Source organism: Halichoerus grypus, chromosome 10 (assembly GCF_964656455.1).
Source record: "Halichoerus grypus chromosome 10, mHalGry1.hap1.1, whole genome shotgun sequence".
Lineage (NCBI taxonomy): Eukaryota > Metazoa > Chordata > Mammalia > Carnivora > Phocidae > Halichoerus > Halichoerus grypus.
Genome location: NC_135721.1, coordinates 65,459,131 through 65,476,885, shown reverse-complemented (window position 1 = coordinate 65,476,885; position 17,755 = coordinate 65,459,131). Strand labels below are relative to the sequence as shown.

At 35.3% G+C, this 17,755-nt stretch overlaps 1 protein-coding gene across 3 annotated transcripts in view; it reads right to left on the bottom strand.

Moving 5' to 3' along the window:
- PSME4 (proteasome activator subunit 4) overlaps positions 1 to 17,755 on the bottom strand; it is a 108,124-nt gene that overhangs the window by 29,420 nt on the left and 60,949 nt on the right. For all 3 annotated transcript variants that reach the window (XM_078056560.1, XM_078056561.1, XM_078056562.1), the window contains exons 21-31: positions 11,681 to 11,736; positions 9,775 to 9,831; positions 9,508 to 9,563; positions 9,312 to 9,410; positions 7,697 to 7,759; positions 7,460 to 7,555; positions 5,973 to 6,104; positions 3,703 to 3,912; positions 1,961 to 2,097; positions 953 to 1,006; positions 536 to 665 (exon numbers count right to left, since the gene is read on the bottom strand). In XM_078056560.1, the coding sequence (XP_077912686.1) occupies positions 536 to 665; positions 953 to 1,006; positions 1,961 to 2,097; positions 3,703 to 3,912; positions 5,973 to 6,104; positions 7,460 to 7,555; positions 7,697 to 7,759; positions 9,312 to 9,410; positions 9,508 to 9,563; positions 9,775 to 9,831; positions 11,681 to 11,736 (1,090 nt within the window). The remainder of the gene's footprint in view (positions 1 to 535; positions 666 to 952; positions 1,007 to 1,960; positions 2,098 to 3,702; positions 3,913 to 5,972; positions 6,105 to 7,459; positions 7,556 to 7,696; positions 7,760 to 9,311; positions 9,411 to 9,507; positions 9,564 to 9,774; positions 9,832 to 11,680; positions 11,737 to 17,755) is intronic.

Here is a 17,755-nt window from a genome sequence, read left to right as displayed (position 1 = left end):
GGCAGCACAGATATGGGAGTGCTAAATCTGACTTGGAACGAGTCACTTCAAGTTCTAACTTTCATCCAAGCTAGTCTGCCTAGAAAACTTCGATCCTTCCTTTGGTAAGCCAGTATCTGCTCATTCTTCAAATCTCAGCCTAGAATCTTAAAGGTCTTTCTCTAATGCACCAGGCTAGGTCAGCCCCATCTCGCACTCACCTCTAACACTTCGTGACTAAAACCAAAAAGTTGTATCCTCAGAGATCTTTCCCTTCCTACAACACTTCACACCTGTCATTAATTTTTCAAAGTCCGGATTTCCCATGAATCTATAAACTTGTTCCCTGCTGTAACCCCAGTGTTGAAATGTACAGTGCCTGAACATGTCCTGATATATTGGCTGGATGAATTATTATTATCTCTGAACCAACAGTGATAAATTCCAAATCAATACACTTCAAGGCCTTTATTAAGTGTATCCTGCAAAGACTTTAAAGGCTTCAGGTGGGTAAAAATTCTCGAACTCAAGACTGTAGCTACAATAAAGTATCTACCTTTCGAACTACAATTGCATCATGGTTGAGATTCTCAACAAAAAAACGTATGGCACGAAGAGGTAACACTCGGTCATCTCTCAAAAGTAGAGACAGAAGCCCAATGCCTATATGTTCAAATTTCCAAGGCCTGAAAAGGGGAAGGGAAAAAAAAAATCACAAAACATATCACTCATAAAACCACTTTTAGAAGAAAACTGTATTTGAAACATTATGTTTCCTAAGAATTAATATAGGCTTACTGATGAGCACCACTCCTACCATTAGGCCCAAAGTTTACCTCTTATTCTTTTTCTAAATTCGTGACTCAGACTATAATTTTTTGAGACACAGCCATTCATGGCTTTCAGGATAGAAACCTCCTATAGTATTTAAGGTAAAAGCTTTGAGAATTTAAAAAAAAAAAATTGCACTTACAGATTTCTCTGCTCCACACCATCTAATAAAGTGTTTACCAAATTTTCATAGTTCCTTAAAAAAACAAACAAAAACAAAAACCAAACACTTTAGGTGAGGTGTTGTTTTAATACAGTAGTAAGATGAACACCAAATAATCTAACAAATTCAAATTCTAGCCAAATTCACCCCCCTCTATGTGTCATCACCAGACTATAAAAGGCCTGGTGAGAACCAAGCCAGCGTGAAAGCAGATGGGTGAAGAGAGACCGTGGGGAAAAGAACATGAAGGGCCGAGAGAAAAAAAAAAGGTATCAGGTACACTGAGCACCTCAACTGTCTCCAAGCAGATATTCAAAAGTAAATCTGTGAGTAGTAATCAGTTAGAAGTGGTCTACCTCTATGGCACTTTAGGTATACAAGTGGTAGGGTATAATGTAACAGTTCATTACTTCTACAGACATGTTAGGAAAAAAATAATAAGCATATTCATAAGGCAAAGACAAAATCAAGCTAGGAAGGCTCCTGCTTGAGTGTTATCACTGAAGCACTGAATTGCTTGGGTTCTGAAAACCTAAAACGAGTTTTTTTTTTTTTTTTTTAAGATTTTATTCATTTGAGAGAGACAGAGAAAGAGAGAGAGAGACAGACAGCACACATGAGCAGGGGTTAAGGGCAGAGGGGGAGGGAGAAGCAGACTCCCCGCTGAGCAGGGAGTCCGATGCGGGACTCGATCCCAGGACCCTGGGATCATGACCTGAGCCGAAGGCAGACGCTTAACCAACTGTGCCACCCAGGCGCCCCTAAAAGCCAGTTTTTTTAAGACAGTTTTAAGATGCTATATTCCACTTCTGTAGCTGAAAGTGACAATCCGGGACCTTCACGATAATGATCTCCTAACATTCTGTATTTTTTCAGAATCACAGTGTAAATCTCACGAGGTATATATGGCACATCTATATCTCAGAGATATTAAAAATCTGCTACCCATAACGCTATCTATCTTGAGAAGTAGGCATTCATAATTACCTCAGGGCATCAGCATTCTTTTCTTGTTGGCGTTTAAGTCCTTCTTTAATTTCTTCTGAACTAAGCATTGTCTGGTTGGAGGAGGGGTTTTTTGACTGTTGAAGTAATTCTGCTATTTCAACACAGGACTTTGGAATCTTATAAAAAAGAAAAGCGAGGGCACAAAATGAAGTACTGACACCCGCCAGAACACGGAGGAATCTTGACAACGTTATGCTGAGTGAGAGGAGCCAGATACAAAGACCACGTGATTCCATTGATATGAAATGTCCATAATAGGCAAATTCACAGATAAGGCAAGTAGATTCCTGATCTCCAGGGTCTAGGGATGCTAGGGGAATGGGAGTCACTATTCCTGGGTACAGGCTTTCTTTTTAAGCGAAGCCTGCAGTGCCCAGGGAATATACTATTGTGAATACACAATATACTATTGTGTTATATAAGGGTGAGATTTTTGTCATGTGAATTATGTACTAATTTAAAAAAACTTTAATTAAAAAAAAATTTTTTTTTTAATTTTTTAAGTAATCTCTACACCCAACATGGGGCTCAAACTCACAACCTCAAGATCAAGAGTCACATGTTCTTCCAACTGAGCCAGCCATGCTCCCCACTAAAAAACCTTAAAAAAAAAAAATTTTATTCATTTATTTGAGAGAGCGAGCAAGAGAGAGAGAGAACATGAGCAGGGGTGGGGGGGGCAGTGCAGAGAGAGAGGGAGAAGCAGACTCCCCACGCAAGTGTGGAGCTCGATACTAGGACCATAACCTGAGCCGAAGGCACTTAACTGACTGTACCAACCAGGCGCCCTCCAAAAACCTTTTTTTTTTTTAGATTTTTTTTTTTTTTTTTTTTTTTTTATTTATTTATTTGAGAGAGAGAGAATGAGAGACAGAGAGCATGAGAGGGAGGAGGGTCAGAGGGAGAAGCAGACTCCCTGCTGAGCAGGGAGCCCGATGCGGGACTCGATCCCGGGACTCCAGGATCATGACCTGAGCCGAAGGCAGTCGCTTAACCAACTGAGCCACCCAGGCGCCCCAAAAACCTTTTTTTAAAGAAAGCATAATCCAAGGTGCCTGGCTGGCTCAATCAGAAGAGCACGCGACTCTTGATCTTGCTTGGGATTGTGAGTTCGAGCCCCACGTTGGATGTAGAGATTACTTAAAAATAAAAATCTTAAAAAAAAAAGCATAATCTAATGACAGTTGCAAATAGCAAGACTGTTTTATAGAAAAGGAATAGGTTTAGAGCAGTGGTTTTTTAAAACCAAGGATGGGTGTCAAACACAATTACCTTAGAGAAGAGGGCAATTCACCGTCACTCACACCACTTTCATCCATCCTCAGTTATGATGGATATGTACATATGCATCTGGTACATCTCCCCATACAAGCACCACTGATACAGGTATTCTTTACTTTCTCATTTGTCAAATCATCCAATTTTAATTTTCGTCACTATAAACTAAAATGAACCTTATGGTCAAACTTTTGTGACTTTGGCTAGTAAGAGTGACCTCCTAAAATATAATCAACTCTTCAAAAAATGAGGCCATGGATATATAGACAATCATGGTAAATGCAACAGCGTAATAGCCCTTTGTTGCCTCTTGGTAGAAAACAACCCAGCTCTCTCCTGGCCATGCTCCAAATTCATAGTGATTACTAAAGTACAAACAGGAAACAGAAAGCTAATACTAATTTCCACTAAAATTTGAATTAAAAAAAAATGGTTTTGCTCACTGCGAAATCCAAGCCAATTGTTTCATACTGCCGATGAATCTTTTCTGCAAGATCATCAAACAGTCTCACTATTGATGGCTTTTCCAGGGACATCGCTTTGCTAAGTCCGGAAGAAACAATTGCTGGCCAAGTCTGTACAATACAGTCCCAATCATGAAGGTTTGCCAAACATACACCACTGTGATTTCCAAGGAGACAATACAAGGCACCCTGCAGGAAAAAATAATATAGGGAATAAGAGGCACTGTTTAGCTATAGCCAATTCACTTACATCTTTTTAAATGTACTAAACACTGATTCTTTAAGTGCTTGATACTGGTTAGTAAAATAGGTTCACACATTTAACATGTTACTTTCAGAAACTTGAACTCGACATTTAACTGTCATCCAGTAATATTTTCCCTAAGTCATCTAATAAAGGGTTAGCTCAAAGAACACCTATGAATAAGATAATACAGAAATTTAAGGCTGTTGTTTTTAAGGATATAGCTTCCATTATAATTCTCTTCTACTACAATTATATCACAAAGGCCACAAACATTTGCCACTCTTTGCATTTTAGGGGCATGTTTGGGATAATTTCTAAAATCTGATTGTTTTCTTAAGTATATTAAAACTAGGTTACTTAACTATACTGTACACTTTTTACTCATAAAGGCTCTATTAATCAGAATGATACCCCATTTTAATGAAAAGAGCTATTATGTTATTTTCTAAATATTCACCCTAACTCAATTCTGATCTGGCTTATTACCCACTGTGTGCTCTACTCCTCTTCACAGGTTCTCATAAGGTCACTGGTAACTTTGATTTTACTGACCTAATAGACGTTTTTCAATTTTGATCTTACTTGACCAGTTTGATTGTGTCCATTTAAACCGCTCCCAACTTGTTCAACAATATACAACCCTAAGAGTCAGACATTCCATAACGCTCTTGAATTATGCATCTACATTGGAGGTCAGAAAATTTTTTCTATAAAGGTCAAATAGCAAATAGTTGGCCATATGGTCTCTGTTGCAACTACTTATCAATGCTCTTGTGGCATGAAAGCGGCCAGACAAAATACATAAAGTCATGGACGTGGCTGTGTTCCAACACAACTTTACTTACTAAAGCAAGTAACTGAGCCCAAGCTATAGTTTGTTGACCTGTCTTACAAGCCAACTTCAAGAACATGTTGTCATCTTAACTATCTCCAGAAAGCAAATGAAAGCAAATGATACTGCTAAGTTTCCCTTCTCTCAGGGAAAGATCGCTCATTGGCTTCTGTAACGTCTCGTATCTTGGTTATCTTTCTGATCTTTCCCTTCTTGGTTACTTCTTCTTCATGGGGTCCTAATGGAGCTTTCTCAACTCTTGCCCCCCTGGTCCTCTTTCTCTTCTCACTCTCCTCCTATGCTCTCTTACCTGTGCCCAAAGCTTTCAGTTCTCATCAACACATACTGAAATGGTGTGTTGTGGTGAAATGATGTTGAACTACCTACTTGACACCCCCTTTTCGTTTATAGGAAATACTTCATATATAACTTGTCCAAACTAATTCATCATCTATTCTTCCTTTTCTCTCCCTCTCTGATGTACCCAATAACCAGTTGTACAACCCAGAACCTTAATAATTTTGATACCTTTTTTCAGTCCCTTCATATTCAACCACCAAATCTTATCAATTCTCCCTCTTAAATCACTTGCAATCAACCCACTTCTATCTGATAGCATAAGCATTATGTTTCACCTATACTCTCCTGCACCCCTGTGAGATACACTATTTTCCTTATCTTGTGTCATTTCCTTCCTTCTCTGATCTACTCATACAAACTCTCACTCAGTTGCTCAAACTTACCATATTTCTTCATGTCTCAGGCCTTCCAACATGCTGTTTACATTACTCTAAACCTTTTGGTCTTTCACCCCCCTCTCCTATAGGCCAGCTAGGCTCTTTATCCACTGCTGCTCAACTCAAACTGCAGCCTACATTTTCTCCCCATAACACCAATCATAAACACAGGTAAGAGTAAATAATTAGGGAGAAAAAAAGACTATGTTTAAAGGTGTAGGGTACTGATGTCTTCAATTTATTGTGAAATACATAAAAAATAAGATGGACATAGATAAATATATGCAAATGTATTTATCTATTTGTCCAAATATAGCAAAATATTAAATACAGAATCTGAATGGTGGACATATGGATGTTTATTGTAAAATTCTTTCAACTTTCTGTATATCTGAAAATTTTCATAATAAAAAAAACACAAAGAACCCTATACCTTGAACTGCTGTTGTGTGACATCTTGTCTATCAGGCCGTAAGAACTCCAAAACCAGGGGAATGATATCTCTGCAACAGAAGTTATATGCGCCCAAGGCAGCAAAAAATGTTTGCTGAGCCTTATTTCTGACCTGAAGAAAGTATTATTAACAAAAGACTTTATTATATAGTAGGCAAACAACAAAAAGTTTCTAAATAAATTACCAAAAACAAAATAATTTAAATAGTGTTGTAACAGAAAAACATATCAAAGCACATACCTTAACAAAAACAAGTAAATTATTATCTTTTTACCAAAAGGAAAGCACATTACCACCAACCACATCCATGGTTTAGGTTATACAGGTTCAAATATTTTTGATAAAGGAGAGACTGAATAGAACTGATATGCATTTGTCCTATAACATAATCAGCATCTATTCTAAGTTACTTTTGATGAGAAGAGTTAGATTTTCTCTTGTATTTATGCAAAGAAAATCAAAGACTTTCTAAAATCCCAGAACAACTTTACCTTTTCAATGCAAACCATAAGTTAAGAGCCCGTATATTTTAAACCCAAACAAAAGATTCAGTATAAGATTATAATCCATGAACTAAATCATAATGAGTAATAACCAATTATAGTAAAAGTGACACACTGTACATATTTCAAACTCTTTAGGTGAAATCTTTGAGTTAGAGACTAGTGTCCTAACTTACATTATTTATTAAGGATAGAATAATTAGCTATTCATGAATTTTGCTTTTCCAGTTCTCTGTGCTTGGAGATCATCTCTTGGTCCTTTGCTACCTTCAAGGATGGACCCCATAATTCATATGGTAGCAGGTTGCTGAAACCCAAGCATAACATCTAGGAGGAATTATATAGCCTTTAGAGACTGGCGTTCACAATGTGATTTGATTAAGTGGCAGCAACATTGCACTAGCACTATCTATCAACTTTACATTTAAAAAAAATTTGAGGGATGCCTGGGTGGCTCAGTCGGCTGACCGTCTGCCTCAGCTCAGGTCGTGATCCCAGGGTCCTGGGATCGGGTCCCACATCGGGCTCACGGCTCAGCGGGGAGTCTGCTTCTCCCTCTACCTGCCGCTCTCCCTGCTGGTGCTCTCTCTCTCTGACAAATAAAATCTTTAAAAAAAATTTTTTTTGAGAAGCAATACAAACAGTAAAGTAAACATTATTTTTAAAAGACTACTAAAATTAGCTTGAAAATATTTGTAATTTGGAAGGTGCATTCTATGCCAATAAATAGTAATAATAATAATAATAATTTTAAGTAGGCTCCATCCAGGGCTTGAACTCACGACCCTGAGATCAAGACCTGACGTGAAATCAAGAGTTGGATGCTCAACTGAATGAGCCACCCAGGCACCCCACCAATAAATTATTTAAACTTCCTTGTATTTGAAATGGGGCTATTTAGATTGCATTGTAATAAAACAGGAACGTGGGGCAAAGGAGGGGGGCAGAGGGGACGAGCCTTACCTGACTGTATGAACTTGTAGATAAACGAAGAAGATCTCGGATCATATCTTGATGTATCCTTTTGTATTCACAACCCTCAACAGTCAGTGTTCGTAGCTACGAAAAGAAAACAATGTAAAATCAAATCTCCAAGTTTTTACTAAAAAGTTCATTTAATTATGAAGTAACACAAATAATTACATATTCATCTGGAAAACTGTCATTTAAAAAAGTCATCATGATTTTAAAGAGATTTACCTCATGCTGCAACATAACTCTGTCAATCAACAGTGCTCTGATATGTTGTTTTTTCCCATGGAGCTAAAAAACAAAGTAGAAGACACTTCAACATTGTCCCTAATTGACTGCATCCATGGATTCCCCTGAATCCCCTACTGAAAAATTTTTACTGAACTGTAAAGGTTCACACTGGGCTGGTGGAGGTATTTCATTTATTCTGAAGTGATCAGGCTTACATTAAAAGATACTATTTCAATTAATTTTATGGCTAATAGAAATATCTCCTTTAAATAGCTCATCCAACAGCCTGTTTTTCTCTGGTAGTTTATTAATGGATCTATGCATGGGAGAGGAACTGAGCTGGTCCTTATTCAGTCAAATACTGAAAGTACAAAAAGAGACTACTAAGAAAATTGCTTGACTCTGTTGTATTTACAAATAGCCTTTCCAGGTAACTGTGTATGTTTACTACAGAATATAGTACCTTTTACTTTTCTAAAAATTATCTTTTATGGTCTCCTCTACCACCCCATCTTCTACCTGGTCACTAAAGGCAGATATCTGGAACTCAGAGACTGCTTCTCTTTCACACCTTTATCTCACTAGTCATCAAGTCTCTACAAATTCTTCTTTTTCAAAACACCTTATTCCATCCCAATGCCAGTGATTTGATTCAGGTTGTGTTTTTCTATCTGGACTACTGTGATAGTTGCTTCCAGTCGCATCTCTTACTGCTGTTTTTTTCCTCATCGGTGATTAAAGATTGATCTTTCCAATATTCAGATCAGATCTACTTCAGACCCTTTAATGACTCTTTCCATGCTGAATATAAAACTGAAGCACTTTCTGGGGATAAAACTATAAACACCCTGGGGGTACCTGGCTGGATCAGTTGGAAGGGCATGTGACTCTTGATCTCGGGGTCACTGAGTTCCAGCCCCACACTGGGGGGTAGAGATTACTTAAATAAATAAATAAACTTAAAAAAACAAAAACAAAACTCAAACTAAAAATGACCTAGTTGCCTCCTGCCTTTTCTGCCCTATAGCCACTGTTCCCTAACACATGCCATGTTTGTATGTCTCCCTGCCCTTTTACACGCCATTCCCTCTAAAATACGTAGTGACCCTTGCCTAAACAATAAACTCCTACAACCTTTTTTAGACTCAGCTTCCATAAAAGTCTCCTACAGAACACTGCTATCAACATCAAATGGCTGGCTTGAATATTCTTTCTTCCATGCTCCTGAGAAGCTTGTACTGACTTCTGGACACAAAGATAACATAAGAGCTATTTTTCTAAAATCTCCATAAAGTGAGATGCTTTAAATCCATGCCTGTGGACAATTCCTCCTATCTTTTATTCCCTCAAGTTCTTACAAGGCAGCCTGCCACATTATCACACTCCAAATTCCCAATGAGAGTTCACTCTCCTGGAAACTCACAGAAGAGTTTGTAAGAGGAAAACATTTCCCCAGGATTCTTTTGATTATACCGTGATATAATATTTGAAAATCTATTTTTACTTACAGGGAAACTTCCTCTGTATGCTGAACAATCCCTAAATCAAGTGACTGTCAATATTATACACATTTAAAAAAATTAATTTAGAGTGTTTAGGTGAAAATACCGACCCGGTTTTCCATTGATTTCTTTACTAGGTTAAAGCTTTTCCAACGGGAGTCGAATTCATGCTTGTGAGATCCTTGGAACTGCAAGAGGTCTCCAATAATCTGTGCCAAAGAATTTCAAGTTTTGTATTTATTTATAAGCCATCATGTCAAAACTAGTCACATTAATAATCATGCAACTATTAAAGGATAACTGTACCTTTATGATAAGAAACAAAGACTTGGTATCATCTTCTGAATTGTTAAGTATGTGGTCTATAATAGAAGAAAATGGATTTTGGTTAAAATATTTTGAATTACTACAGGACTCCTGATATATCAGTTAAGAATCTATTAGTTAAGGAAACAAACATTGCCTGATATTCTCACTATTTAGAATTTAAATAAAGTTAAGTAAAAGCACATATGCTATAAAATTCCTAAATATTTATTAGTAAAAATAAGTTAAATACATATATGTACTTACTAAGAAGTTTCCTTATGACCCTAGCAATTGCTTCTCGGTGGTTCTCTCTGGATAGATCTATTTTTTAAAAAATGAGACAAGGCATTTTAAACACACTGAATCCTCCCCAGCTGTTGAAGCTTACTTATATAAACAGTTTATGTCAAGAATAAATCATGTAATCCAGGAAAAAAACCAAGTGGGTCTGCCTTTTTCATAGCTGGATTAGTGTCTAGGCATGATACAGAGTAATTTTTAAAACCTTCACATTTACAAAGACCTGCTTATAAAACTTTCTTGGGTAGGCAAGGAGGAAGGAGAAAAAAAATCTTTGCTAATATTTCAAAGTCCTATTCACTACTTAGAGATCATAAATGCATAAGATTCTTTAATTGGTTATGGGTGACCCAAATCAAGCAAACAAAAATTACACCTTAAAGCAATTAATCTATGCAATTAATTCCACTGTTAATCCAACGATAAGGAAATGTACTAAATTTCTATTAATGTTAGATTCAGAATATTAAATTAACACAATGTTTTACATATTTATATGAAATTTAATTCACTATGACAGAAGGACACAAAGCTAGAATAAAGGTTATAATATTCCCATATTCACATCAAGTATAAGGTATCATTTCTAAAATAATTCTAAACATAAATGAACATGATGATATATGAAAATCTGCCTCTGCACACAGAAAGCAACCAAATATTTATTTACCTAGTCCAATTTCTACCGTTTCTTGGCTATTCTTTATATAAATAATTTTCCAGTTTCTCCAGGGAAAGCAAAGACAGCTATTGTATAATTAACTAATACTCATTTTATATATGAAAAAGAGACTAGGAAAATTCTAACTACATATTATTCCATTTAAATTCAATTAATTAACATATTTATTAGTTTCAGAGGTAGAGTTCAGTGATTCATCAGGTGCATATAACACCCAGTGCTCATTACATCATGTGCCCTCCTTAATGCTCATCATCTAGTTACTCCATCCCCCCACCCCCCACCTCCCACCAGCAGCCCTGTTTGTTTCCTATAGTTAAGAGTCTCTTATGGTTTGTCTCTCTTTCTGATGTCGTTTTATTTTATTTTTCCCTCCCTTCCCCATGATCCTCTGCTTTGTTTCTTAAATTCCACATATGAGTGAAATCATGGAATTCCTCTCTCGAGTCATTTCGCTTAGCATAATACCTTCTAGTTCCATCCACGTTGTTGCAAATACAAGATTTCATTTTTTTTGTGGTTAATACACACACACACACACACACACCACACATATTCCTTATCCATTCATCTGTCGACAGACATCTGCGCTCTTTCCACACTTTGGCTATTGTGGACACTGCTGCTATAAACATTGGGGTGCTGGTGCCCCTTCGGATCCCTACATTTGTATCTTTGGAGTAAATACCTAGTAGTACAATTGCTGGGCTGTAGGATAGCTCTTTTTTTAACTTTCTGAGGAACCTCCATACTGTTTTCCAGAGTGGCTGTATTATTAACTCTTTTTTTAATTCCTTATTTTAAGTTCAATTTAGTTAATGTATACTATATTATTAGTTACCAGGGTAGAATTTAGTGATTCATCAGTTGCATATAACATTCAGTGCTCATTATATCAAATGCCATCCTTAATGCCCATCACCCAATTACCCCTTCCCCCCACCCCCCACCCCTCCAACAACCCTCAGTTTGTTTCCTGGAGTTCTCTATCTCTCATGATTTGCCTCCCTCTCTATTTTCATCTTATTTTATTTTTCCTTCCCTTCCCCTATGTTCATGTTTTGTTCCTTAAATTCCACATATGAGTGAAATCATATGGTATCTGTCTTTCTCTGACCATTTTAACTCTTGTAGAGTAACTGACAAAAACTGTCCACACAAGATTTACTCAGATTAGTATTTACATACCATATTCAAGTCCAGTATACAATTTTGTCTCTTCCAAGGACACCATACTTGGTACCCTGTATAAAAACAAGAGTGCTTGCATTTATTAATAATACCAATAAGAAGGATTAAAGGGAAAAGTGTCATTGCTAGAATGTTTAAATCAAAACAAAGATGATGCTCTTTTAATAAACAGATTTCTCATCTTCAATATGTCAACTCTCTACTCTGTCCTCCTGAAGATTAATGCTATCTGTTTCAGTAAGGACAATTTTATTCATCTTAAAGAAAATGTTAATTCAATTTAATGACTTTATGGGGGAGAATTCACCACCCAAATAAACGTAATAATGATATTCAATATTCAAGTGTAAAAGTTTAAGTCTGATGATAAACTTTTATATATAATTATACAAAGAAAAGTCAGCTTTATAATGGTATAATAAAGGTTAAAACTGGACACCAAAAATTCAAGTAAAATTTTATTATAGAATATATAGCAGACAAACTTCTTTAAATAATCATTACCCCTCCTCTGAAAAACCACCCAAACTGCTCTCTCCTATCACCTGCAGTTAAAATGCCATTACTTTCTTTTGAAGATGATCAGATATAAAAACACTGCATTTCCTAATTAAAGATCTGCCACAAAGAATTATGTTAACAGAACAAGACCCAGCTAAACTCATTAAACAATTAAAAGTCACTTTTAAGGTATGTAAGAACAGATTTTAGTAGGGAATACGAACCTTTATATCTGAAATCTAAATTTTTTCAATGAAAAATATAGTTTTCAACATTTCAAAATACAGTATCAATTCAACAACTTTTTATAAACAAAAAGATAAGACTTTCTAAGAGGAAGAACACAGGCACAAATGCCAAGGAAACATGGGGTAAGCTTATCCAATACAAAGCTAATTAGTTATAAAAAGAAATTTTATAGTGATTGATTATTCATCACTCATGAACTACACAGCACTTGTTATGAAGAAAAAACTACTTTTAAATCAATATGCCCCCATCTATATTGTATTTTTTTAAGTTGAATTAAGCAAGTTATCTCTATCTTAATACTTGGTAGTTATGAATTCTTGGATTTATCTAAATGGGTAATAATATTAAGATTACTAAACTGCCAATTATTTAACTATGTTCCTCACCATAATCTAGGACCTAGGATGGCAACGATACTGTCTCGTGTTTCAAACCAAGCCTACAGAGTATAAACAAAGAATGGTTATATTTTATAATATAAAATACTAATTTGCTTTTCAGAGACTTTGAAGTTCAAATTCAAATTCATAAAATTTGGTTTTCATTCTATAAAGCTTCAGCCTTTGGCAACATCTTGCAAACTTACGCATTCTGTAAAATTGTGTATGATTAAATAATATATATGTATCCAGAATCTAGTCAGTTAAAAATAAAATCACATTCCTTTACAATGAACTTCAAGGAGTCCAACATCTCTACTGAAATTAGATTTCACCATCAAAGAGAAAAAGACTGTGCTCAAACAGTAACAAGCATAAAGGCGTAAGACCTTTAACCCCACCCACTCATCCTTCCTTCCCTATTACAGCACAGGAAAAGGCTTGCCATGAGCTATCACATGAGAGTTGATGTCTCCTCGCTGCTGCTGTAAACATCAGTAGTTGTGTAAAGTTAAGAATCCTACTGTACCTTACCCAGTCTGTACTTAGTACCAAATAATATTGAACCAAGCATGCATTTTAATTAGCATAAAATTGTTCTTACAAACATAAAAAAGCAACCACTATAGTGAGCTATTTTGAATTTTTACTGTGTGTGTGTGTATACACACATAAAACCCTAACTATCCAACAAAAAAAACTATCCAGTTGGGAATTTGAAAAGTTTTGCTTGTATGCCTTTCTGACTCTAGTAATACCAGTATTATTAACTCTGTAATCACATTTAAAAGCAAGTCTCATCTAAGAGCCTTGATGCTTATTTTTAAAATTCATGGCTCTCTGAAGTGCTTCCCTACCAGAAAATCTGAAGATTATTGCTGATTTACAAGTGTTTTAACGTATCTCAACCTATATGGGATTTTGAAGTATTAAAAAGTACATTTAAATAAACCCAGCTTAGGCTTTCCTTTTGAAACGTGAATTAAAACACATCTTTCATATCTCAAGTGTACAAAGGCATCTGGTTAGACATATAGTTCAGCTTTATTTGTTCTTATCCATCACAAAGTCCTTTTATGTTTATTTATCTAAGACTCAGTTTTAATAGATCCCTTCTTCTCTAACAAATTAATTAAACTCTGATTGGACTGACAGGTTTTACACTAAATGTTTCTCAGCAAGTGTAAATACATATTTATACTAAGTATTTCCTCTGGGCTTTAGAAGAATACTTTTCTAAAAGAAATCTCTATCCATTATCCAAGTAAGATTTAGGACTGTATCTTTTTGTGGCCGCACTAAGTATACGTGTGCTGCCCTATACCTTGATACTTAGAGACTGCTCTTGTCACTTTTAGTTATGTACAGAATCTTAACTGAACATATTTAAAGTGCCATCAACACTTACAGATGTGAGTTCTGATTTAAAGCTATAGTAGTAATATACAGAATTTAGATCAAATACCATCACTGCCCCACTACAAGTGAAATTCATTTTTCTCATTCACTGGTCCATTTTATAAACAGTAATAATTTGACCTCAGGAACTAAATAAAATTTTGACAATTCCTACACGACATATTTTAAATAATACCATTTATACAATAATAAAGTTAAATCAGCTTCAAAGCACTAGACAGCACCAGGGCACCTAATTTATAACAAAATGTGTTCAATATTTGTGCCACCAAAAAAAAAAAAAAAAAAAGACCTAGAAGTGTGACAGCTATGTTATTTGTACCACTAGATGGCAATCTTCTCCAGATTTGATTAGAGCAGAACTATGAAAATAATCACTGGTGGGAGAGAAAGGATGGTGAAAAAGGAAGAAATGACTAGTAACATAAAAACAAAATATACAATGCAAATCCAATATGCAAACGAAGGCTAGGTGAACTATCATGAAACAAGTGCAAACAATACTTCTTGTCTACAGCTGGAAGAACGGCCTACTCCCCCCCCCCCCCACCCCAAGAAAGCAAACATAAAAGGTGTAAAACCAAGCCACTAACACTAACAGATTTTGTTTTCCAATCAAGGTTACAAGTGTTTCACAAGAAACAATTGGCCTATTTCTATGTTCTGTTATCCAATTCAATCCTAGGCATCAATAATAGCTATAAACGCAAATGAAAAGCTGGCTCTTACTCTACCATGTGAACAAAAGGTTGCTAGGTTTAAAATTAACTCTGAGCATAAGAACTATTTCCATGTCTGACACACAAGCTTTTTAAAAATCAATGAAAACAGTCAGAAGGTGAAATAAGGAGAAAACAGGGTTACTCACCGTGGAGTAGTAACTGTTTCCTTTTCTGTGTGCAGCTCCCCCAGCAGAGCTGGGTAGTTTCCTGGAGGTGCCAAGAGAGGTTAGCTAGCCCTGCCCCTCATCGCAGAACAACACATCCTTTCACATATTAATGAAATGGTCTCAACTCTTAGACCTTAACTATGAAGTTTTCTTTGCCTGAGAAGTTAGTATAAGCTGAGATCCTAAGAATGATTTAACTAAGAATGGCTTAACAGATCTATCAGAGGAAAGGGGCACAAAAGTAAAGAAGAAATATCGGAGATGAAAAATGGTGACTCCTCTACCTTGAGTAACCCTGTTTTTATAGATGTTAGTTTTTTGCATCCTGTGACAGCTGGTTAGACCTAAAAGATTATAAAGAGTGGACTGCAAAAGTAGAAATTAATGACGATTTCAGGATTAAAGGCAAGTGTCCAAAATTCCTGTATGACCCTGCAAAGACATGATCCAACTTCCACATCTATAAAGGTAGAACTAGGAGTATAAACTATACCACACATATTTCTATTAAATCATTAACTAAAGGTTCCAACAGCAAAATAGAGAGGTTCCATTTTAAGATTAATTCAGCAACCTTGGTATCTGACAAAACTGCCAAAAATTCAAACTGTACTAAAGAAATTTACACTTAATTACCCTCAAGGGACCCTATTTTACCCATCCTCTAAAACAGTAAAATTTATAATATATACAACAAGATATTTAGTAATCCTACATTGCCAAAGGCCAAAAAAAGTACAATGAAGATACCATGAGGTACATCATTTACCTTCTACTTAGGACAATCAACTCACCTAAGTTTTTATATTTTGTCAGTCTCTAACACAAAGCACAGAAAATTGGTTTGCACATTTAGTAGCCATTTACCTGAACAATGGGAATCTAAGACTATGCCATATATTCTATTAGGAACTAAATTAGATTTTCTTACAGGAAAACTCAGAACTGAACCAAGTTTCCAGTTTCTCATTATTGCAATTTCCCAGAGGACAAATACTACTAATACATGTGCAAGGCAAACTTAAGACTGAAAGATTTGACCAAAAAAATTAAGCAGCTAGAATGTTTTTACCTAATTGAGATTTATATATAAGAAAAATATAAGACTAATTTTAAAGAAAACTGAGTTGCTATGTGCTTCCAAAAACTGGTCTGGTATTTCAGAAAATACGTAATGTCCCACAATACCACAGCCAAATTGTTTGTTATTAACAAGAGTGACTTCCTCAGGCACCTTAGGCATTACACTAACTAATGAACTTGTCACAATTATATGTTTCCTTTTCTCCCCCACCCGATATATTTTACTCTATTTCTCTATTAAGACAAGCTGCTAATAATCTCCAAGAATTATGCTACAGATATTCTTTCTTCACACTAGGATGTATGACTTATTATAGAACAATGGCACCAAAATTGAAATTATTTGATTAGTTTTTTCTTTTGATTTATTTAAGTAATCTCTATACCCATGTGGGGCTCGAACTCAAGACCCCGAGGATCAAGAGTTGCACACTCCTCTGACTAAGCCAGCCAGGCACCCGATTAGCTTTTTCAAATCAATTTACATTTAGAAATTTTAACATTATAGACCTATATTAGAATAAGCATTTCTGAGATTTAAAAAGCTAACTTTATTTTATGATACTTTACTGAGAACTAATTTGCTATCTGCAAAAAAAAGTTGAGATGTTATATAAAGAAAATGTAAAAATAAGTTAAGATTTCAGATGAAGGAGCTATCAGTAAGAAATTGGTTTTAAAGGAAAGGATTCTGTTACAAATTATTTAAAAGTCCAGGAAAGACTTTATAAACCCCCTCTTTGGCGATTCAAAGGCAAAAGGGTGCTCATTAATCTTTGATTCTACTTTGTATAATCATTATCCCTGCTAACTATAGAAAAACAGTCCTAAAAATGTGTATGGTTCAATGATTAAAACAACTGAAGTTTTCATTCTGTATTGTATTTATTATGTATTACTAAATACGCCAGAAAACATTTCATATTTCTACTTTTAAGTTATTAAAATATATGAACATTATATATTTATAGTAAATGCAATTTTGTATTACTTCATTATGTCTTATTATATTAAATTTTCACTCCGAAAGTGAAAATTCTGAAACACAAAACTTTTCAGTCTAAATTACCTTTCCTTCTCAACTTTTCTGGGAAAAACCTATGAAGGATACTCTCAGGATCAATTTTAAGGCTTATAATGTCCATGGCATTCATAAAATGTTTATAACATGGTATTCTTTTCCTTACTGAAAATGCATTTCATTATTTACAAACCTAACTGGTTTTATCATAACCAAATATAAGGAACTTTTTTCTTGATGTGCTTTTATTTCAAAGTGATAAAGACCTTGCTTCAACTCACTAGTGTAGTGCACATGGCATAAATATGCTCATACTGATATGAACCGCAACAGAAACCTCTCAGCCTCCTGAGTGGACCCTTCAGCGGTGCATCCTAAGGATCACTCAAAACTAAAAATCTTCTCATCATATATACAGAAGATACATGCTTTGGCTCTTATTGGATTAAATTACCATATTTCTCAATGTCAACATGTTCAAGCAGAATTAAATTTATTGATGTAATAAATCTGTTATGTACAAAATA